This window comes from Mus musculus, chromosome 5, assembly GCF_000001635.26.
Source record: "Mus musculus strain C57BL/6J chromosome 5, GRCm38.p6 C57BL/6J".
Taxonomy (NCBI): domain Eukaryota; kingdom Metazoa; phylum Chordata; class Mammalia; order Rodentia; family Muridae; genus Mus; species Mus musculus.
This window is the reverse complement of record NC_000071.6, coordinates 127,500,931-127,520,935: the sequence shown is the minus strand read 5'-3', so window position 1 is coordinate 127,520,935 and position 20,005 is coordinate 127,500,931. Positions and strand designations below refer to the sequence as shown.

Genomic DNA, 20,005 nt, shown 5'->3' with positions numbered 1-20,005 from the left:
TCTCTCTCTCTCTCTCTCTCTCTCTCTCTCTCTCTCTCTCTCTCTCTCTCTCTCCACCTCCCTCCCTCCCTGCCTGTCTCTCTCTCTCTCTGTCACACCCCCACACACACACACACTACACACACATTTTCTTTTCTCTCTCCTGTCTGTCTCTGTCCTTTCTGTCTTGTCTGTCTGTCTGTCTGTTTCTGTCTCTGTTTCTGTCTGTCTGTCTGTCTGTCTGTCTGCCTGTCTCTCTCCCCCTGCTCAGGCTAGGATTCCTGTACCCCATATGAAAGAGCGCATGTGTTTTCTGACATTCTAACTTTGTGTTATCTCCACATTACACTTCCCATATCCATCTAGTCTCCTGAAGATTTTGTGAGTTCATACTTTTCCTTGCAAACGAATAAAACCCTACTGTGTCTAGGCACCACATTTTTATTACCCATCCATCTGTTGATGGATATCTAGGCTGATTCCACGTCCTGGATACTGTGGACAGCTCAGCAGTGGACACGGATGAGTAATGTCTTAGGGTAGGATGTGGAGTCCTCTGCACACATGCCTGGGAGTGATGTAGCTGGGTCAAGCGGGAGCTCCAGCTTTAATGGGGGGTGGGTGGGTGGGGGCGTTCTCCCCAACTGAGTTCCACAATGGCTGTATTAATGCATCCCCCTATTAGCCACTAAAAACTCCTCTCTCCGCACACCATCTCTGGCATTTGTTCTTAGATTTCTTCATGTCAGCCACTCTGACTGGGCTAAGGGAGTATCTCAAAAGAGTTTTAATTTACATTTCCCCAATGATGATCTCTTTAAAAAAATACTCATTACCCATTTGCATTTCTTACTCTAAAGGATGTTCATTTCATTAGCCAATTTGTTGATGGCAGGGTTCGTTTGGAGGGAGAGAGATGTTTAAAAATTTCAGTTCTTTTAAAATTCTGGATATTTGTGCCTCTGTCTGAATTATAGCTGGCAAAGATTTTCTCCCATTCTCCAGTGGGCTGTTTACTCTGTTGGCAGTTTTTTTTTCCCTGTATATCTTTTAAATTTTATGCTGCCCCATGTGTAGATCTTGGGGCTGGTTACTGTGCTGTTGGACTTCCAAGAAGAAAGTTCTCGCCTCCACCCATGTCTTGAAGAACATGACTTAGGTTTTCTTCTACCAGTTTCCGTGTTTCGGGTTTTAGATCGGAGTCTTCAATTCACTTTAAGATGACTTTTGTATAAGGTGAAAGATATACTTCGAATTTCATTTGTTCCCCTTGCAGGTGGATATCAGTTTTGCCAGCACCATTTGTTGAATAGGTTTTTCCACATTGTATGCTTCTGATGCCTTTGTCAAATATTAGCTGACACAGCTTTGTTGGCTTATCTGTCTCTGGGTGCTCTCTTTTGTCTCATTGACCAGTCTGTTTTTAGGCCAGTGCCAGGAAATCTTTGACAATATAGCTCTGTAGTGTAAGTTTAGGTCAGGTATTGTGACCCCCCCCCCCCCATGCACTTTGGCTCACTAGATTCTCCCTTGTCTCTGCTTGGCTAGCCCCAAGGGAGAGAACAGCCTATGCCTGGAAACCAGGTCACCTGACTCCAGCCAGAGTCTGTCACCTGCTAGGGATATATCAGTGCACAGTAACATGCCCATTTTAGCTTATGAGTCTCAACTCTAGTGGCCTAATTAAGCACTCTCAATGCTCCATCATCTTATTGCGAGATGAGGAAGTGGCAACTCTACAGGCTGCACGTCTGCAATGAATGTGTGGAGGGGACGCTTTCAGCAAAGGCTCATGGGAGAATCCTGCCTTGCCTGTTCCAGCTGCTACTGTTAGTCAGAAACCCTTGGATCGTGGCTATGTGCCTTCAAATGCCTGTGTTTTGGGGACAATTTTAAGAGTCTTACAAGCATATGTTGGATTGGGTTTAGGGCTCACCGTTACCTCATGTGGTCTTGCCTGGCCCCTTGGTTTTGTCTTAGCCAGGAAGACCTGATTTGCATATAAGTCACAGCCACAGGTGGCATGGGTTAGGACTCAGACACATCTCTGAGGTACATAACCCCCCACTAAGGCAACAAATCTTGCAAGATGCTGGGAGAGACTGTCTGTGGCTGTTCTGCTATTATAGAGGGATATATATTATATTATATAGTATATATATATATATATATATATATATATATATATATTATAGAGGACTATGGAATATGAACCACCAGGTGGTTTGCCTGTGGCTAGAATGAGGGGATGTCGGGTAGGACAGGAATTCAGGAAACTCCCTCTACAGGATGGATTCTGGCCAGGGGCTGTTTTATGGTTTCTGACCCTCAGAGCCTTTTGTGCTTTTCTGTATATTGATTTAACCTCATATTCTCTGAGAGTGGGGCACTTAACATGTACACTGGGCATGTTATCATCTCTCCTTCCCTCTCCCCTCTTCCCCTTTCTCCCCTCTCCCCTTGTCTTTCTCCTTCATCCTCATCCTCCTTATCCTCTTCTTCCCCTTTCCTCTTCCTTCCTTCTCTCCTCCCCATCCCCCTATCCCTCCTTCTCCTCCTCCTCCTCCTTCCTTTCCCCTCCTCTTATTTTTGAAACAAGATGGAATTCCTATGGCACATGTCTAGCCAGTGCTCCTTAGAGTATTCACAGAGCTGGTCAGCCATCTCTACAATGAGCGTGGTCACATTTTATCATCCCGTAGCTATTCTGCCTCCTCTGGTGGTCACCATGTCCTCCCCATGCTGGGCTGTCCCTAAGTTGTTCTCTGTTATCTGTGGATTTGCTGATCGCTTTTGAGTAGGATGCTGGTTTTGAAGCTCAGCCTTGCTCTAGCACATGCCTGCACTACTTCTTCTTCTCCCCCCCCCCCTTGCAGGATGATTGCAGTACTCTTGAGTGGAGTGGTACAATTACCGGATGGGAATCATAAACCAAAGCGGCTGTATCACTGAGTGCTTCCTACGATCCAAGCTCTGCTCTAATTACACATTATCTCAATGGAGATGCCTTCCGAGGTCGGACAGGAAAAACAAATGGATCCAGTGGACTAGGGGGGAAACTGTTGCAAGGGCTGGTTCAGTCCTGGCCCAAGGAGGGTGGCGTGCAGCCTCCACTCAGAAATTCTGATGCTTGCCTTGGGGGGTGGTGTCACCAGACACTCTGTGACCTTCAAGAGAAGCCAGGGCCAGGTGTGGTGACTCATACTGTTAATCCCAGCAGAGGCAGGCAGATCTCTTGAGCTTAAGCCAGCCTGGTCTACACAGTGAGTTCGAGGACAATCAGGACTGCACTCTTCCAATTGGTAATTATGGACTACAGAATTCATCTTAAGGCAATTTAGGCAGAGAATGACTTCTGGATAGCTACCTTCATTCCTACAGCGAAGGCTTAGGGTAACCACACCGAGTCACACACATCTCTCGAGTAACCTCAGAGTCAAAGGGGAAACCAAGGTGGCCAACTCACTCAGGTTCATGTAGGTTGTCCTGGTCTTCAAACCAAAAGCCCTGTATCCCAGGAACATCCTCGGTGCTGAACAAACTGGAATGGTCCTGTGAGGTCACAGTTGAGGATCCCATGCCTGAGGTATTTCTGAGCGCACTTGTGGATATCAACTCGGAGTGAATATTTGAACACACAAAGGAAAGAAGTTGGCATTTTCAATCCATTGAAATATTCTCTAGGGCAGCGGCTCTCAACATTATGGTCTTTTTGGGGGTCAAATGACCCTTTCACAAGGGTCACATATCAGATACCCTGCATATCAGGCATTTACATTATGATTGATAGCAATAGCAAAACTAGTTATGAAGTAGCAATGAAAATAATTTTATGGGTGGGTGGGGGTCATCACAACATGACGAAGTATATTAAAGAGTCACAGCCTTAAAAAGGGTAAGAACCACTGCTCTGGGGTCAAAGATGCCATTTTGTCTCCTCACTAATCAGATTTGAGTTTTGACTGTTCTCAAAGATGATATCACCACTAATGACCATGACTCCTGTCACAAGAACAGTTATCAGCATCACTGATTCCGTCCACCCTGCCACGATCCTTGTCACCACAGGCACATCAGCATCATCACCACCACCATCGCCATCACCATGGTCACTACCACACTCACATCACTGTCACCAACACCACTACCATGATTAATACTTTTGATTTCATAAAGGTACCAAAGTGGGCAGCTCTAATCTCTAGATAACATGCATGCTTGTTCTGACTCTCTGATTAGGCATTCCAGGATCACGTAGGCACAGTCCTGTGATGATGATGATGGTGATGATGGTGATGGAGATGGAGAGGGTGATGATGATGTCTCTGAGTAGGACTATCTGCAACAGACAGACAACGCTTGCAACAAAAGTATCATTATGCACCATGGATCTATAAAGGCACTGCCTAACTCACAGAATCTTGAACTTATGTGAGAGAAGTAGGTGTGTTCAGCCTGTGATCCATTGGAGGGTCAGGAGGGGCACCTAAGCTGTGAATTACCCTCCTCTATGCCGTGCTGAAGGAGCAAATCCCTTGTTGGCTGTGTTGTGCTGGAAGCTTCCAAAGGTTTTTGGGAAAAAGAAGGCGTTCTCACGTTTCCCGCGGTGCCTCCGTAGGATCTCAATTAAAAACCCCAAATTAGGAGCGACATATTTTCTCTCTCTGACTCTTATAGTTCCACCACGCCTGTCTAGATGTGCCAGGCCACAGAGAAATTAGGTCACGCAGAAGCAAATATTTATGGTAAACTTGGCAACCGTCCCTGCAGGGAATTTCCACTTTGCCAACTGTGGAGTTGGAGGGGGGACCCCGTGTTCAACCACAGTGTTGTCAGGAGCAGAGAGAGAGCTGGGGAGAGACCGGAGACTTGCTTCAACAGGGCTGTGGTATAACATGACACTGTCAGGACTGTACATTCAGCTTTTGGCTAATCCCAGCTGCTGAGTCTGAGAAAAGACACTGAAGTCACAGGTAGGTCAAGCCCTGGCAAGGCCCTGACCAGCTTATGCTTTTGACCCGTTGGCTTTACTTCCCTGAGCCTCAACTTTCCCAGCTGAAAAATGGGAGTAACACACCACACCTCGGGGAAACCGAGGGATCATCTACAGATGCTGTGAAGGGGCTCACACCCGTCATTATCCATATGTGGGGGGTGTAGGATGCAGGAAGAATGTCCACCAACTGAGGCATATAAACAAAAGAATGAGAGACGTCTGTGCCCCATACGTTCTGCAGCAATATGAAAACAACTGCAATGTCCCCAACAGCTGGATGAAGAAAATCTGGTCCAAGGGTATGAAATCCTATTCAGCCATGAAAGTGGAAACGCAGACACAGATGAGCTCAGGGGATGCAGTGCTACTCCAACAGAGCAGATGTAGAAGATTCGATTCATGGATGGACCTAGTATGGCCCCCATGCAGAAGAGGAGGGAGATGTGATTGATAGAGACGCTGGGGAGGGGCGAGAAGAATATCAACCAGTGGGTGTGAGGCTCCAAATATGCTCCAATTATGCATATTAGGTGTGTGTTTGTAGCTAACCACAGGATACTGTGGGTATACCTAAGACTTTGTTAAGAGGACATCCTGAGCTGGGGAAGTGGCTGACTCAGCAAAGTGCCTGCCTCACAACCACAAGGACCTGAGTTCAAATCCCAGAACTCACTTTAAAAATCTGGGCATGATGGCACACTTTTTTTTTTTTTTGAGACAGTGTCTTACAGCATAGCCCTGGTTGGCCTGGATCATGCTTTGTAGACCACACTGGCCTTGAACTCATGACCATATGCCTACCTCTGCCTCTTGAGTATAGAGTTTAGAATTATGACAGCAGTGGCACACAATTTTCATCCCAGGAGGTGCAAAACGGGAAGATCTCAGGGGCAGGGGCTGCTGTGATCCAGCCTGGCCTGCTTAGTGAGTTCCAAGCCAATGAGAGAGCCTGCCTTAAGCAATGAGGTACACAGTTGCCCAGGAACGAACCATGAGGCTGATCTCTGGCTTCCACATGCAAGAACTCACTTGTATATACAAGTGCACACATGAATAAGCACACATAACATACACACTTAGGGGACACTTCATGTTAAGTGTTCTGTGTGTGCACAAGCACAAACTTTCAAAATCAAAAGAACAAAGTCACTACATCTTAGCCTATGACAAAACACCTGGGGTGGTCAACTTAATAGACGGGAAGGTTGACTTCTATGCTTGGTTTCAGAGATCATAGCCCCTCCCTCCCTCCCTCCCTCCCTCCCTCCCTCCCTCCCATCCTCCCTCCTATTCTCCTTTCCTTCTTTCCTCCCTCCCTCCCTCCCTCCCTCCCTCCCTCCCTCCCTCCCTCCCTCCCTCCCTCCCTTCTTTCCTCCCTTCCTCCCTCCCTCCCTTCTTTCCTTCCTCTCCCTCCCCCCTCTCTCTCTTCTTTCTGTCCGTCATTTTTAAATAACCTATTTCTTTTGCCCCAGGAGGAAGCGGGATTGTGACAAGACTACCTGGCTTTAAGAACCTATTTACTTCACAGTGGCTAGTAGGCAAAGTGAAAAACTTGGTGATGTGTATGGTGGGTTGTCACAGCCCCTTTCAGGAAGACTTTCATGCCTGGCCAATGACCTAACATCCTTCCAGTAGGCTCCGCCTCTTAGAGCAGTGGCTCTCAACCTTCCTAATGCTGACACCCTTTAATACAGTCCCTCATGCTGTGTTGACCCCAACCATAAAATTATTTCTTTGCTATATTATAACTGTAATTTTGCAGTTGTTATGAATCACCATGTAAACATCCGATATTCAAGATATCAGATGTGCAACTCCTGTGGGGGATGCGACCCATAGGTTGAGAACTGCCATCTTAGAGGTTCCATTACTCCCAACAGTACCATGGCTGGGAAACATGCCACAGGAGGGCCTTCATCCAAGCCATATGCAGACAAGAGTTCCGGGAGACAGGGAAATGTTTAGTACCTTGACTGTGGCAATATGTCCAGATTTATCAACTTGTGGACAGTTTTCACGTATCCACTGTAACTTAGCAAAGTAATTTTTTAAACAATGGTGGTGAGAAAATCTGAGTAAGTCCCATGTCTTAGTTACAGTTTCTATTGCTGTGAAGAGACAGCATGACCACGGCAACTCTTACAAAGGAAAACATTCAACAGGGGCTGGCTTTCAGGTTCAGAGGTTGAGTTCATTATCATCACAGCAAGAAGCATGGCAGCACGCAGGCAGGCATGGTGCTTCAGAGGTAGCTGAGAGTTCTACATCTGGTCCACAGGCAGCAAGAGGAGAGATTGACAGCAGGACCTGGCTTGAGCTTCTGATGCCTCAGTGTCACACTTTCTTCAAGAAGGCCACACCTCCTAAAAGTGCCGCTCCCTATGAGCCTTATGGGGGCCATTTCATTCCAACCATCACATCCCATGCAGTTGGTGGAGTGAAAGACTAAGTGGGGCTTGCCTTGCCTGGGGATGGTGTGGGCGAGTGTGGAGGAGGACAGGTCCAGGGTTGGGGGTGGGTTTGGGACTTCCACCCTCAGCTTCAATCTTTGCCAACATTGTCAGGGAGCCAGGGATGGCCATCAGAGTAAAACTTCAGAGTAGAGTAGGATTCAGGGTGTGCTCTGGCTTCTGCTGGTCTCCTGAGGGGCAGCACCAACCACAGCGGTGGCCTAGGGCCTTTCCATCATTGGGCAGCATCTCATGGAGGCTGTGGGTGACTTGGGGTTAGTGCAAGCGAAGTCGGAGGATTGTGTGTGACTTGGTGGCGGGGGACCACTCAAAGTGAAGGAGGAACCTGCCTGCCCATACGTTTGGAAGGGAAAAAGAACAATTCTCCATAAAATAAATAAATGTCCTGATTTTGACCTTTGAAAACTCCTTGACAATACCCAAATTGGGGGTGGGTGGGTGGGGGAAAATCTCGTGTTTCATCTAACTGTTCTTGTATTATGTTCTAGGGCAAAATACCAGGTTTAGTTCTCATTAAAATCTGTACCCACCTAAGGTTCTCAGGAATAAAATTCTATTATCCATTCTCTTTGGTTTCTCCTTTCAAGAATGCTTGGTATGCTGCGACTCTACACAGCAGGGCTTCTGTGTCGCTGAGAACTTCTCCCCTCTCCTCCCCTCAGGACCTGTACAGTGCTTTAGCTTAGCAGCTTGGCTTCTGGACTCTGAATACCATGCACGCACAGTCTGAGGTAACACCTCTACAGCCTTAGAAGTAAATGTTAGGTCGGCTTGCAACACAGGCTGTCACATCCTGTGTAGTGGATGTCTTATTTCTGTGGCCGACTGCACATCTGGCCCTGTGGTGTCTACCAGGACAAGGGTGGTGGGCTTGGGCATCCACTTGGCGAAGGGATTGCACATGGATTATACACTGGCTCCCTGATCAACCTGGCTTTTACAAAAGCTTTATCGTATACATATGAGTATTGTGCCAGCATTTCTCTCCCAACCCTGTCCTTCTAAAGCCCCTTCAGAAGGAGAGAAAGTGAAGAAAGATGCTGGGTCTTAAGCCATTAATGGTGCAGAGAAAGCAGAAGGTTTAAAGCATCTCGGTTGGTTGCTAAACCCCAAAATGCTTCTCTCTAATGAAAGGGGTGTGTGTGTGTGTGTGTGTGTGTCTGTATGCATAGGTGTGTTTGTATGTATGTGTAGGTGGTGTGTGTGTCTGTATAGGTGTGGTGTGTGTATGTGTGTGTGGTAAGTTGGCTGGTTGTGGATTTTTGTGGTGTCTCTGTGTGTATGTAGGTGTGTGCTGTGTTTGTGCAAGCCTCTATATCTCCTTATACGTGTGTGCCTGTTCTTGTGTTTTCGAGTGTGTTTGTAAGCCGGAGGTTGATTCTCCTGTTTCTGCCTCCCTGGTGCTGGTTTTACCATGACAGACTGTCATGCCCACCACCTTCATGGTTCTGGGAATCTAAACTCAGTTTCTCGTGTTTGCACAGAAAGCTCCTTTTCTACCTTGCCTATCTTGCAATCTCTTCAAATAGTTATCCATCCATCCATCCATCCACCCACCCACCATTTTGTGGTAGTTTGAGTGAGGAATGCCCCCTCTAGGAGGCTCATGTGTTTGAACACTTGGTCCCCAGTAGGTGGCGCTGTTTGGAAAGGCTGTGGAACCTCTAGGACAGCAGTTCTCAATCTTCCTAACTCTATGACCTTTTGCAGTTCTTCATGTTGTGGTGACCCCCAGCCATAAAAGTATTTTCGTTGCTACTTCATAATTGTAATTTCGCTACTGTTATGAATCGTGATGTAAATATCTGTGTTTTCTGATCGTTTTAGGCAACCCTTGTGAAAGGTCATTCAACTTCAAAGGGGTCATGACCCACACATCGAGAAGCCACCTTCCTGGAGAAGTGTGTAGCTGAGGGCAAGCTTTGAGTGTTCACAGACTCACCTATTTCTAGTTCTCTCTCTCTGTCTCTCTTTCTGTCTCTCTCTCTGTCTCTCTCTCTCTCTGTCTCTCCCTCCCCTCCCTCTTGCCCCTCCCCTCCCTCTCCCCCTCCTCTTCCCTCCCCTCCCTCTTGCCCCCCTCCCCCTCCCCCTTCCCTCCCTCTCCCCTCCATCTTTCCTCCCCTTCCCTTTCCCTTCCCCTTCCCCTCCCCTTTACTCTTTCTCCTCCCCCCTTTCCCCTCTCTCCCTCCCCCTCCCTTTCCCTCTCCCTCTCTCTCAGCTGCACATTTTGTGGTTGAGATGCGATCCCTCAGCTGCCATCTCTGGCTGCCTGCTGCCCTGCCTCCTTTCCATTACGGACTCTCCCTCTGGAACCATAACCCCAAGCAAACTCCTTTTCTCCACTTTTGGATATATTTTATCACAGCAACAAAATAGGAACTAATAAAAAAAATGACCCTCCCCCACCCTGCCACCTGACCATCGACTCCTCCAATAGCTTCTCACTAAGCACCCACTGCCTACTAAGCGTGGTTCAGGATGGTACAGAGCGATCCTTTCCCCTCCCGGGGAAATTCAAATAATGAATGCAGAAGTGCAATTCAATTCTCTATCAGTCTACGAAAGAAATGGCAGGCCGGGTGAAGGGTGACTGGGATGTAAGATGTTGAGGTAGACCCGAGACAACGTAAGCAGAGACTTGATTAGCACGAAGAAGAGCACTGCCCGGACAGTGGGAAGAGGCTTTGGGCACAGCGAACAGTGGATGTAAAGGCTGGTTCCATCCTGGCTTTTGTGAATATGCTTCATTAATGAGCACCAGCCACCAGCATCAGCGACTGTCCTAATCCAAAAGGGCCACAGCTCAACATCATTACATTTTCAAAGCCACAATTTCCAAACAAGGTCAGGCTGGCTCTGGGCCGGGAATAAAGAAGGAGCTAGATTGCAATGGACTCTCTTCGGGGGATGAAATATGCAAGCCACCCCTGACCAGGTACTTCTGACTGTCACTCAGTGGACTCCCTCTGAAGCCAAAGATCAGAATTCTGTGAGTGCAGGACCCACATCATTGCGGGTGCAGTGCAGTCAGTACATTTGCCAGATTTCCGGCTGGTGGGTCATGGTCAATGAGGTAGGAGAGAGTCTCAACAGAAGGCTCAAGCTACTGGCTCCTTACAGCACATCACACACACGCCATGGTAGCTCACATGCCTCATGAAGCCTCTGGTCCCCTAGAGCAGCAGAGCCAACAACCTTCCCAATGCTGGGACCCTTTAATACAGTTCCTCACGTTGTGGTGACCCCCAACCATAAGATTATTTTCACTGCTACTTCATAACTGAAACTTTGCTACTGTTATGAATCGTGATGTAAATATCTGCCATGTAGGATATCTGATATGTGACACCGGTGCAAAGGTTATTTGACCACCCCAAAGGGGTCGGGACCCACGGGTTGAGAACCCCTGTCCTATAGGCACCATCTCAGTAGTCCACACACTCAAATTCTTTTGAGTAGCCACTGAGTAACACTTTATTTTTAGTTTGCTCTTAACTAGAGATTATGATGTGTCACAGAAAGCCCAAGGACACAACTCCAGGTTCCTGCTATGTGAACGGGTCAGGGGAAATGACTCCATCTTGAGTCTACATTGATAAAACAATGATGACCTGAAGACTCATCACAACTCCAAGTAAACTGGCCGGCACCAGGAAATCCAGCTGAAACACCTCTGTCCCCGGAAGGCAACTCCTTGCTCCTGTCAAATGAGAGCTTTCACTTGAGTAGGCCTAAGAGTGCTTTTAATTTTTAAAAAATTCATTTTTTTTTGTTTTTTTTTGTTTTTATAGAGTCCTACTATGTGGCTCCAAGAGACCTGGAACCTACTTGTTTTAGACCAGGCTGGCTGAACTCTGCTTTCTGAGCGCTGGGATTAAGGGCATATGCCATCACGCCTGATCAAAAGTTGGGGTACTTCTCTCCCATTTAAACAAATTGTAGAAAGACAATTGGGGACATTAGATCTATTTATACTCATCCAGCTACTGGCAAAGAACCATCTCTCCTATGAAAGATATCCCCATGTGGGCAGCCCCACCAACATGCGAGGTTATACCCAGCATGGAGCACTCCCAGTATGGGAGTTCCATTAGTCCCAGTGGATTCTACTGAAAGTCTACAGCCCCTTACCCCCTGTCCCAAAGAAATGAGCCCACTGAGTCCTTGCCTGACCTCTGCTCCTGATCAACAACCTTAGATAGATATTTGTTTTTACATAGAAGAAATGATCACCCCCAAGATGTATTTGACAGCCCAAGGACTTCACCAATTTCATGCTACCAATATGCAGACCTGGTATGCTCTTGGTCCTTCCTAGACTCATACCTCTGCCCCAAGCCTGATGAGGGTATGAGGAGGGTACCAGGCAGGGAGAGGATGCTGATGGGAAGGGCAATCCATAGCTGTCTGGAGATGGGGCTGTGTAGGCTGCATTGGGACCAGCTGCTGCATGGGATGAACAGGCTTCAGCTTGACTAGGCTCTTACAGACCTAAGTGTGCAGCCTGCTCAGTGCTTGGAGGGAGTCAGATGCTGAGGCCTGATGGTACAGTCTTAGTACAGTGGCTCTTCCTATCCACAGCTTTCTCTCTGCACTGAGTAAAGGGTTTGAGAAGAAATGGTGCTGAGGCGAGAACTTCCTTGAGAAACAAATTCCTCTTTAATAGTCTTACTCACCCACCGGACCCTTCTAAAGGCCGTTTTCTTTAAGATAAACAGCATCCTGGAAAAATTTCTTGCTTTCTTTTCCATTTATGAATATATATATATATATATATATATATATATATACGCTTTTCCCCACATGTATGGGGGTGTCCCTTGAGGTCAGAAGAGGATGCTGGAGCTGGAGTTACAAGCAGTTATGGGTCACACATTGTGAGCGTGAACCGAGCTGGGATTCTCTGCAAGAATGGCAAGTGCTTTAAACCTCGGAGCCGTTTCTCCAGCCCTTATTCAATGTTTTCAAAGGCCTAAGCAGCTGTCAACTAGCAATAGGGGTCTTGCTTCATGGCATTTGCTTTTTTTTCTTTCTTTCTTTCTTTAAAAAAAATTCTTAGCTAGTCCTGTCATTTGTAGATACTTGGGATTCTGAGGCAGGAGGATGGCAAGCTGGGGGCTTGACTGGACTATAGAATGGGGATAAGGGCAATTTGGGCAACAGTGAGACCGTGTCTCAAAGTAGAAGGATGGATTGTAGCTCAGTGGCGGGGGTGTTATGGAGTGTGCATGGGGTCATAGGTTTAATCCCAGCGATAAAAAGTGAAATAGAATTTCTCATCTTTGAGTGAAGCTCTACATCCTGCTCCTATCACTACCAATAAAGGTTTGTTTGTTTGTTTGTTTGTTTTTGCTTTTGGGGGGGCTAGTTACAAATGTACTTAATCTCATTTTAGTTATAAAAAAAACCACTTTCTGATATGGTTATCTGTTTTCTTCATAAGGAACTGAATCCCCAAAACATTTTGTTACTTTCAAACGCTCATACCAAAACACAGTTTTTAAGTGCCTCTGAGCCATTTCATCTAAAACCCTTTTGTTAGCACATCCCCTTATTCAGTTTTGGAGGCAAGATCTTACCATGTCACCTAGGCTGGTTTTGAACTCAGAACCAATCCTCCTGCCCTCAGTCTGAGAACTGGGATTATAGGTGTGCCTAGTCACACCCCACTGAAGACTGTTCCCGAATCTCTAGGCTGTGCTGCACAACTGAAGTCCAGTAGTATGTTACAGAGAAGTACCACACGGGTGAACCTCTGAGCCTAGAGACCACATGCAAGCTGCACGCACACAGGTCCTGTGGAGATGGCATCATTGTCTGTGATGATGGCATGAAGCCAATCGGAATTCACTAGAGGTAAAACTTGCAGACAAAAAGATTTGGGGTGTGACATTAGAAGTGATTTCAACTTGTCTTAAAAGCACTGTAAAATCACAATAACCACAATAATGACATCTCATTTCAAGAAGGACTCACGTGTTGACAATGGACCGGAATAATATCTTATGTCTTTATAATGGTTTTGCTTTTCAAAGCATTTGAATGTCTTATCGTTCTGAAATAGTCAGGATAAGAATTGGGTGCTTATGTTCCGTAATGGATGTTGGCATGAATTCTAGGATGCAGATTTGAAAAAAAAAATTGCCACAGGTCACACGGTAAATATTTTAGAGTTCTTGAGCACACAAACAAAACTGTTTAAAATGTAGACTTGAAAACGGACTTCAAGGTCAGTTATCCGATGGAGGGTTACCTTGGGTTACGGTACACATTCAAAGCCAAGAATGAACCAGGCAAAGTGGTGCACACCTATAAGCTTAGTACTGTGGAGTCTGAGGCAGGGGGATTGAGCCTTTGAAGTGAGTCTGGATTGTATAGTGAGTTCAAAGCTAGCTGATTTTCCTCAGGAGACCCTTGCAGCTCAGAGACCATGTGATTAGCAACTGTGCAAGGCTTGGATTTAATCCACAGCATCCAAATACTAATGCTGGCACTAAAGCAACCATTCTTTGCTTTCTCCAAGCTATGGGATCCTGGAGCAGATGACATGTAAGCTAATGTCTGTTGTTTCTGGCTAGCATCTATCTCCCACTGTATAGTGAGAGACAGGATTTTCCATGATACACCACATCTGCTTATTGTGAGGTCTACTGTGCACCTGCCCTGGGGGACATAGCTCTAGGCCTGGCAAGTGGAGCATAGCATTCTCTCTGACTTCCATGAATGGCTGAGGGGGAGCCCACACAAACCAGGCTAATGCTTCCAAAGATTTACTCTTTTTTATTTTTTTAAAGTGTGTGTGTGTGTGTGTGCGTGCGTGCGTGCATGCGCTTGCGCGTCCCCGCGCGCTTGCGCACGCACACGCATATATACATGCAGTGCCTTCAGAAACCAGAAGAGGGCGTCAGATCCCCTAAACTGGAGTTATAGGCAGCTGGGGCTAGAAACTGAACTCGGGTCCTTTGAAAGCACAGAATAAGCTTTCTTAATTAGAGAGCCATCTCTCTACTCCAATGCTACTAAGCCAGAGCTTCCCAGGGGCGGGGGCGGGGGATGGGGAGGAACTTCTGAATGATTGGCAGTGAGGGTCTCGTCCTTTCTGCTGTGACAACACAATTGTGGCTCCTACCATGGGCCACTTGCCAGTCTAACGGAGGGTAAGATACCCAAGGCCTGGAGCATCCAAGGTGTGGTTTACAGACCAGCACCAATAATCTTTCCTAGAAGGTCTTAAAAGGCTCCAGGTAGATCTTCTAAACCACAGAACGCACACACACACAGAGGAGTCTGAAAAACATTTGAAGTTCAGATTGGTTTTATCTCTTACATAAGCTGAAGAATCCTGAACAATCCATTTCCCATAATCTCTTATTAATCCAGTTAAATTGGATGCTTGCTGATAAGTGCTCATCAGTGAGAATGGTGGATGCTCAATACATAATTTATAATCCAGCCCCACGGCAGGAGGGATGGAGAGCACGAGGTCCTGTAACTCCAGTGTGGACCCATCCACTGTATACAGTCTGCTGACTCCTTGACTATTGCGAGAGCCTAGTCTATGGTTCAAGGGAAATGGGGTGAAGAAGCTGCCTACAAGGAACAGGGAGGGGCTAGAAGCGCCCCCTTGTGGGGGGAGCTGCATAGTATAGGGGCCCCTGCCGTCTTAGTTCCCTTTCTGTTGTGCTAAGAAAACACCCTTAACAGAAGGGGCTTAGAGCATAAAGGACTTCTTTGGCTTACACTTCCAGGTTATAGCTCATCATTAAGGGGATATCAAGGCAGGGACCGAGGTTGTATCCACATCCGCGGTCAGGAGCAGAGAGGAGAGAATTCACACATGCTGCCTGCCTGCCCATGGGATGGACGGGCAGCCTGTTTTCGTCACGCTTACACAGTCCATGAAATGGCGCCGCCCACATTCAGGGTGGGTCTTTCCACCTCAACTGATCATTGAGATAATCCCCTCAGACATGCGCACTGGCCCCAACCTGATCCAGGTAATTCTTCATTCAGACTCCCTTCCCAGGTGATTCCAGTTTGTGTCAAGTTGAGAGTTAAAACCTACTAGCATATTTTCCCATTTACATCATGCCATACAATGACGAATGACCTGGGTTCACTCAGGTCTCTGAGATCTGTGGTCACTCGTTGCGGCAGGCCTAGCCCAGCGCATCCTGACCAAGAAACATGGCACCCTAAAGTTTCTAAAAATGGGGTCAGGAAAAGGAGAGCTGAAGCGGTTTAAAACAGAAGCAAGCAACAAGGACTTTGGTATGGAGACGCAGCTAGTACCATGACGCATTATCTGGGAAACTTAGCCAATGAAAGGTGATGTTGGCAATCCTAGGGTGGAGGAAGAAAAGTCACTTATATATCAAATAATCAAATAATTGTAGCAATGACCTGGGAAAGAGGAAGCACACAGTAGTGGCATTGTGACTTACCATAGCAAGGGGGACGATGGCAACTAGGTCCTTCTGGCTGATGAAGATCTCCGACACAGCAATGTCCGTGGCCCCCTTCCTCGGGTACTCCACCTGCCATGTGATAGGCTGTGTCCCCGAGAGGCTGCTGAAGCTGGCGATTTCAAAATTCATCTGCATGACCTCGCTGAATAAATTGCTGCTCCTGGAAGGGAATGGAAGGAAACAGCTTTAATGTGATGTTGTTTGAAGGTTGCTTCTCTCCCTTTACCCCAATCCCACAATTGGGGTGCTCGGAACAAGGGGAGGAGGGAACCACCTCTCAGGAACAGACCCTGGCACTTGAAGCACGACATCACTTTTAAGTTAGAGAGTGGGGAGCTGGGACAGAAGAGTACCCACAAGCTACAGATCTGGACTAAATTCTTAAATATTGAACATTGATCACTGTGTTGAGGGATGAGGTCTTTGGATTATTTTTGAGATAAGGGTTTACTACATATCTATAGCTTTCATGGAGTTTACTCTGTAGACCAGGGTAGCCACAAACTTGTAGAAATCTCCAATCCCGAGTGCTGGGATTAGTGTGCACCATCACACGCAGATAACGCTTGTTGCTTTTGTGCTCAAGTGGGGACTTGCCATAAACATGTACTTTGAAGTCAGATCCCTGGAGCTGGAGTGTAGCTCAACGGGAAGAGTTAATGTACATGCTATCCTGGCATGTACAAAGCCACTGGTTCAGTTCCCAGCTCTCTGTCCACCAGGCATGATGGTGCACACCTGTGATCCCAGCATCTGGGAAGCTGAGGCCGGTGGATTGGAGTTCACAGTCATCCTGGCTACACTATGATTTCAAAACTAACCTGGGATACATAAGATCTTGTCTTTTGGACTCTGCCATGCATGTGAGCCTGATTCATCCAGCTCTGTATAGCATATCCTCACTCAGAATCTGTCCCTACTAGATGTTCCCTTATATGCATTGTACTGGAAGATGGCAGCAAAGAAAAGGAGGCAGTCTATCTGGTGAGCATCTGCTTTGAGGAGATTAAGAACATCCACATAAAATAATAATAATAATAATAATAATAATAATAATAATAATAATAATAATAATAAAGGGCTGGAGAGATGGCTCAGAGGTTAAGAGCACTGACTGCTCTTCCAGAGGTCCTGAGTTCAATTCCCAGCAACCACATGGTGGCTCACAACCATCTGTAATGGGATCTGATGCCTTCTTCTGGTGTGTCTGAAGAAAGCTATGGTGTACTCATAGAAATAATAAATAAACAATGAAAGAGTATCCGCTTAGCAGGGGAGTATGGTGATGCTGGAGTTAGGGAGAGAGAGATATAAGCACTTAGGTAACACCAGAGAGTGTCAGAAACCACAACTTGATAAATCAATGTTGGGGGGCTGGAGAGATGGCTCAGTGGCTAAGAGCACTGACTGCTCTTCCGAAGGTCCTGAGTTCAAATCCCAGCAACCACATGGTGACTCACAACCATCTGTAATGATATCTGATGCCATCTCCTGGTGTGTCTGAAAACAGCTACAGTGTACTTACATATAAAAATAAATAATAAATAAAACTTTAAAAAATGCCAAACTGCAAAATGCTAAAATAATAACAATAACAACAATAATCAATGTTGGGGATTTACAGATGTAACCCTTGAAAGAAAACTCAAAATTATCTTGAAAAAAAAAAAGTAAGTTAATACCCCCAATAGTCACAACAAATTCCAGAAAACCCAACTTCCCAAACCTCTTGGACTCATCTGCAAGGAAACAGAGCCTCAGAGTGAGCTAAAAGCGAAAGGGAGTTTAACTTCCCAGCCTGGAGGTTCAGTGCCCATGGAAGCAAAGAGACTCACGGAATAAAGAAATAAAATTCTGAATGGGGAAGCCTTTCTCAGGAGAACAGTACAATGTGATCACGGGCTGTGTTTCACTCCTGCTTTGAGCGTTGTCAGGAACCCAAAGAAATCTTTCCCACGCTGCTCACCCAGGCACCTTTTCGGAGAGCTCTCCGTGGTGCTGAGGTTTATCGAGTCACTTTGCATGCTCCCCCTTGAGTTAACTGAGGAAGTGGGGATTGAAAAAGTGTCTCAGTGTGAGCCAGTGGCTCCCATTCAGAGCTAGGAGGGAGGATATCTGATCAGCTGAGATGCAGCATGGGAGTGCAGAGAAAGGCCCTGGCCTCCCCTGCTGTTGTCTGTAGTTAGTAAGCAAGACAGAACTCTGAACTCAGGACCAGAGAGCAGCAGGAAGGAGGAGCTTGTGAAGTCTGCCCTGTGGGAAAGGACAGCACATTTGGATTTGACTCCATGATTCAGCTTTAAAGATAAGCAAACAGGAGGGCTTGAGAGACGGGTGAGTTGTTAAGAGAATTGGTTGCTCTTACAGAAGACCTTGGTTCAGTTCTTAGCACCCACGTGGCAGCTCTCAATCATCTGTTCCAGGGGATCTGACATCCTCTTTTGGCCACTGTGGGCACCAGGTACACATACACATATGCAGGCAAAACCTTCATATACATAAAATAAAAATCAATCTTAAAAAATTAAGAAAAAAAGGCTAAAGGGATGACTTTGTAAGTAAAGAGCTAGCCATACAAGCACGGAGCCTTAATTCTCAGCACTGATGTAAAACAGCTGGGTATAATAGCGCACACCTGCTGTGGCATACACAGTGCTTGGGAGACAGAAAGAGGAGAGTCCCTGTGGGTAACTGGCTAGGGAGCCTAACTAAATTGATGTTCCTTAGGTCCCAGTGAGTGACTCTATTGTAGAAAACAAGGGAGATGGGAGATTAAGAGAGGTTCAGACATTACAAGTATGTAACTGCTCTCACAGAAGATTCAAGCTTTGTTTCCAGCATGCATGCTATATGGCTTACAACTGCCTGTAACTTCAGTTCCACAAGATCTATGTTCTGGTCTTCGTGGGCATTTCTATACGTGTGCACATCCTTATAAACACACACACACACACTCACACACACACATGCACACACACACACATGTGTATAATTAAAATAAAGTAAATCTATAGGGACTAAAAGGATGTCTCAGAGTCTTGGAATATGGAATACTTTTGCAGAGGACCTGAGTTCAATTCTCAAGCCTCATATGAGGCCTCTGCCCTCCTTGGGCACCCATACTAACATATCCATGTCCCCCATGGAGATTTACAAAATAGTAAATGTTTAAACAAAAGCAACAGCAAAATAAAGTGGTTATCCAAGAGGAAAGTGATGGATAAGAGTGGAGGTTGTCCTCTGGCCTCCACGTGCACACACATCTGCACACACTTATATTCCCTCACACAGATGCAGACATACAGACACACAGACACACACACAGACACACACACTGAAACAAGCAAACAGATGACCTTTTACTTCTATCTCCTACCCCAAAGACTAAAGGCCTAGAGGAGCAGGTAACTACATGGGGATGCAAAGGAAAGAGAGCCTTGCCCTGTACTTTATGTAAATGACAATATCATTGTTTAAAGGATCCAAAACCTAAAAGGAACCTGAGCTTTCCTGCCCTCTGATACAGGCTACAGCCCCACTAATGATTTAAGTACCCTAGAAGTTGGGAAGAAAGCAATGGATACCCAGGTGTGCTTTCAACAAAGACAATGGAAACGTCAAGAGTGGACATTCAGAAATTAGAATGGAGATGGTGACAAAGGGTCAAGTTCAAGCTGCAGCTGTGCACAGAAAGCTTTCCTTGTGGGCACCAGCTTCTCCACTTCCTTCCCCTCCATCTGTCAGTGCTTGTGCAGAGACAGGATAGATGGATGGTACAACCACAGGTTCTGAAACTGAACTGTGACTTCTCTGTGGAGTTGAAGGGAGATCTCAGGTAAGGTGCTTGACCTGGCTCTCAACCTGGGAGGACCAGAGTGGGTAAGCTGAAAGGCTGTATACAATTCTGGTATCTATGCTTGCCCATCAGAGCTCTTGGCATTCTGCTATCCATTCTGCTACCCTTGGCTTTACCAGGGTGGGCTGGGGCTTGGACACAGATTCCTGCGGATCTCCGATGACTAGACTGTTTGGTGACATTTAAAAACTTCTGAATCATTCCAGGGCTCTGGTCTGTGGGATGGTACCACTCA

General features: G+C 46.4%; 1 protein-coding gene across 1 annotated transcript in view; it reads right to left on the bottom strand.

The window, feature by feature from the left end:
• Tmem132c (transmembrane protein 132C) overlaps positions 1 to 20,005 on the bottom strand; it is a 323,965-nt gene that overhangs the window by 44,855 nt on the left and 259,105 nt on the right. Inside the window, exon 4 of the mRNA NM_175432.3 lies at positions 15,891 to 16,074. Within this exon, the coding sequence (NP_780641.2) occupies positions 15,891 to 16,074 (184 nt within the window). The remainder of the gene's footprint in view (positions 1 to 15,890; positions 16,075 to 20,005) is intronic.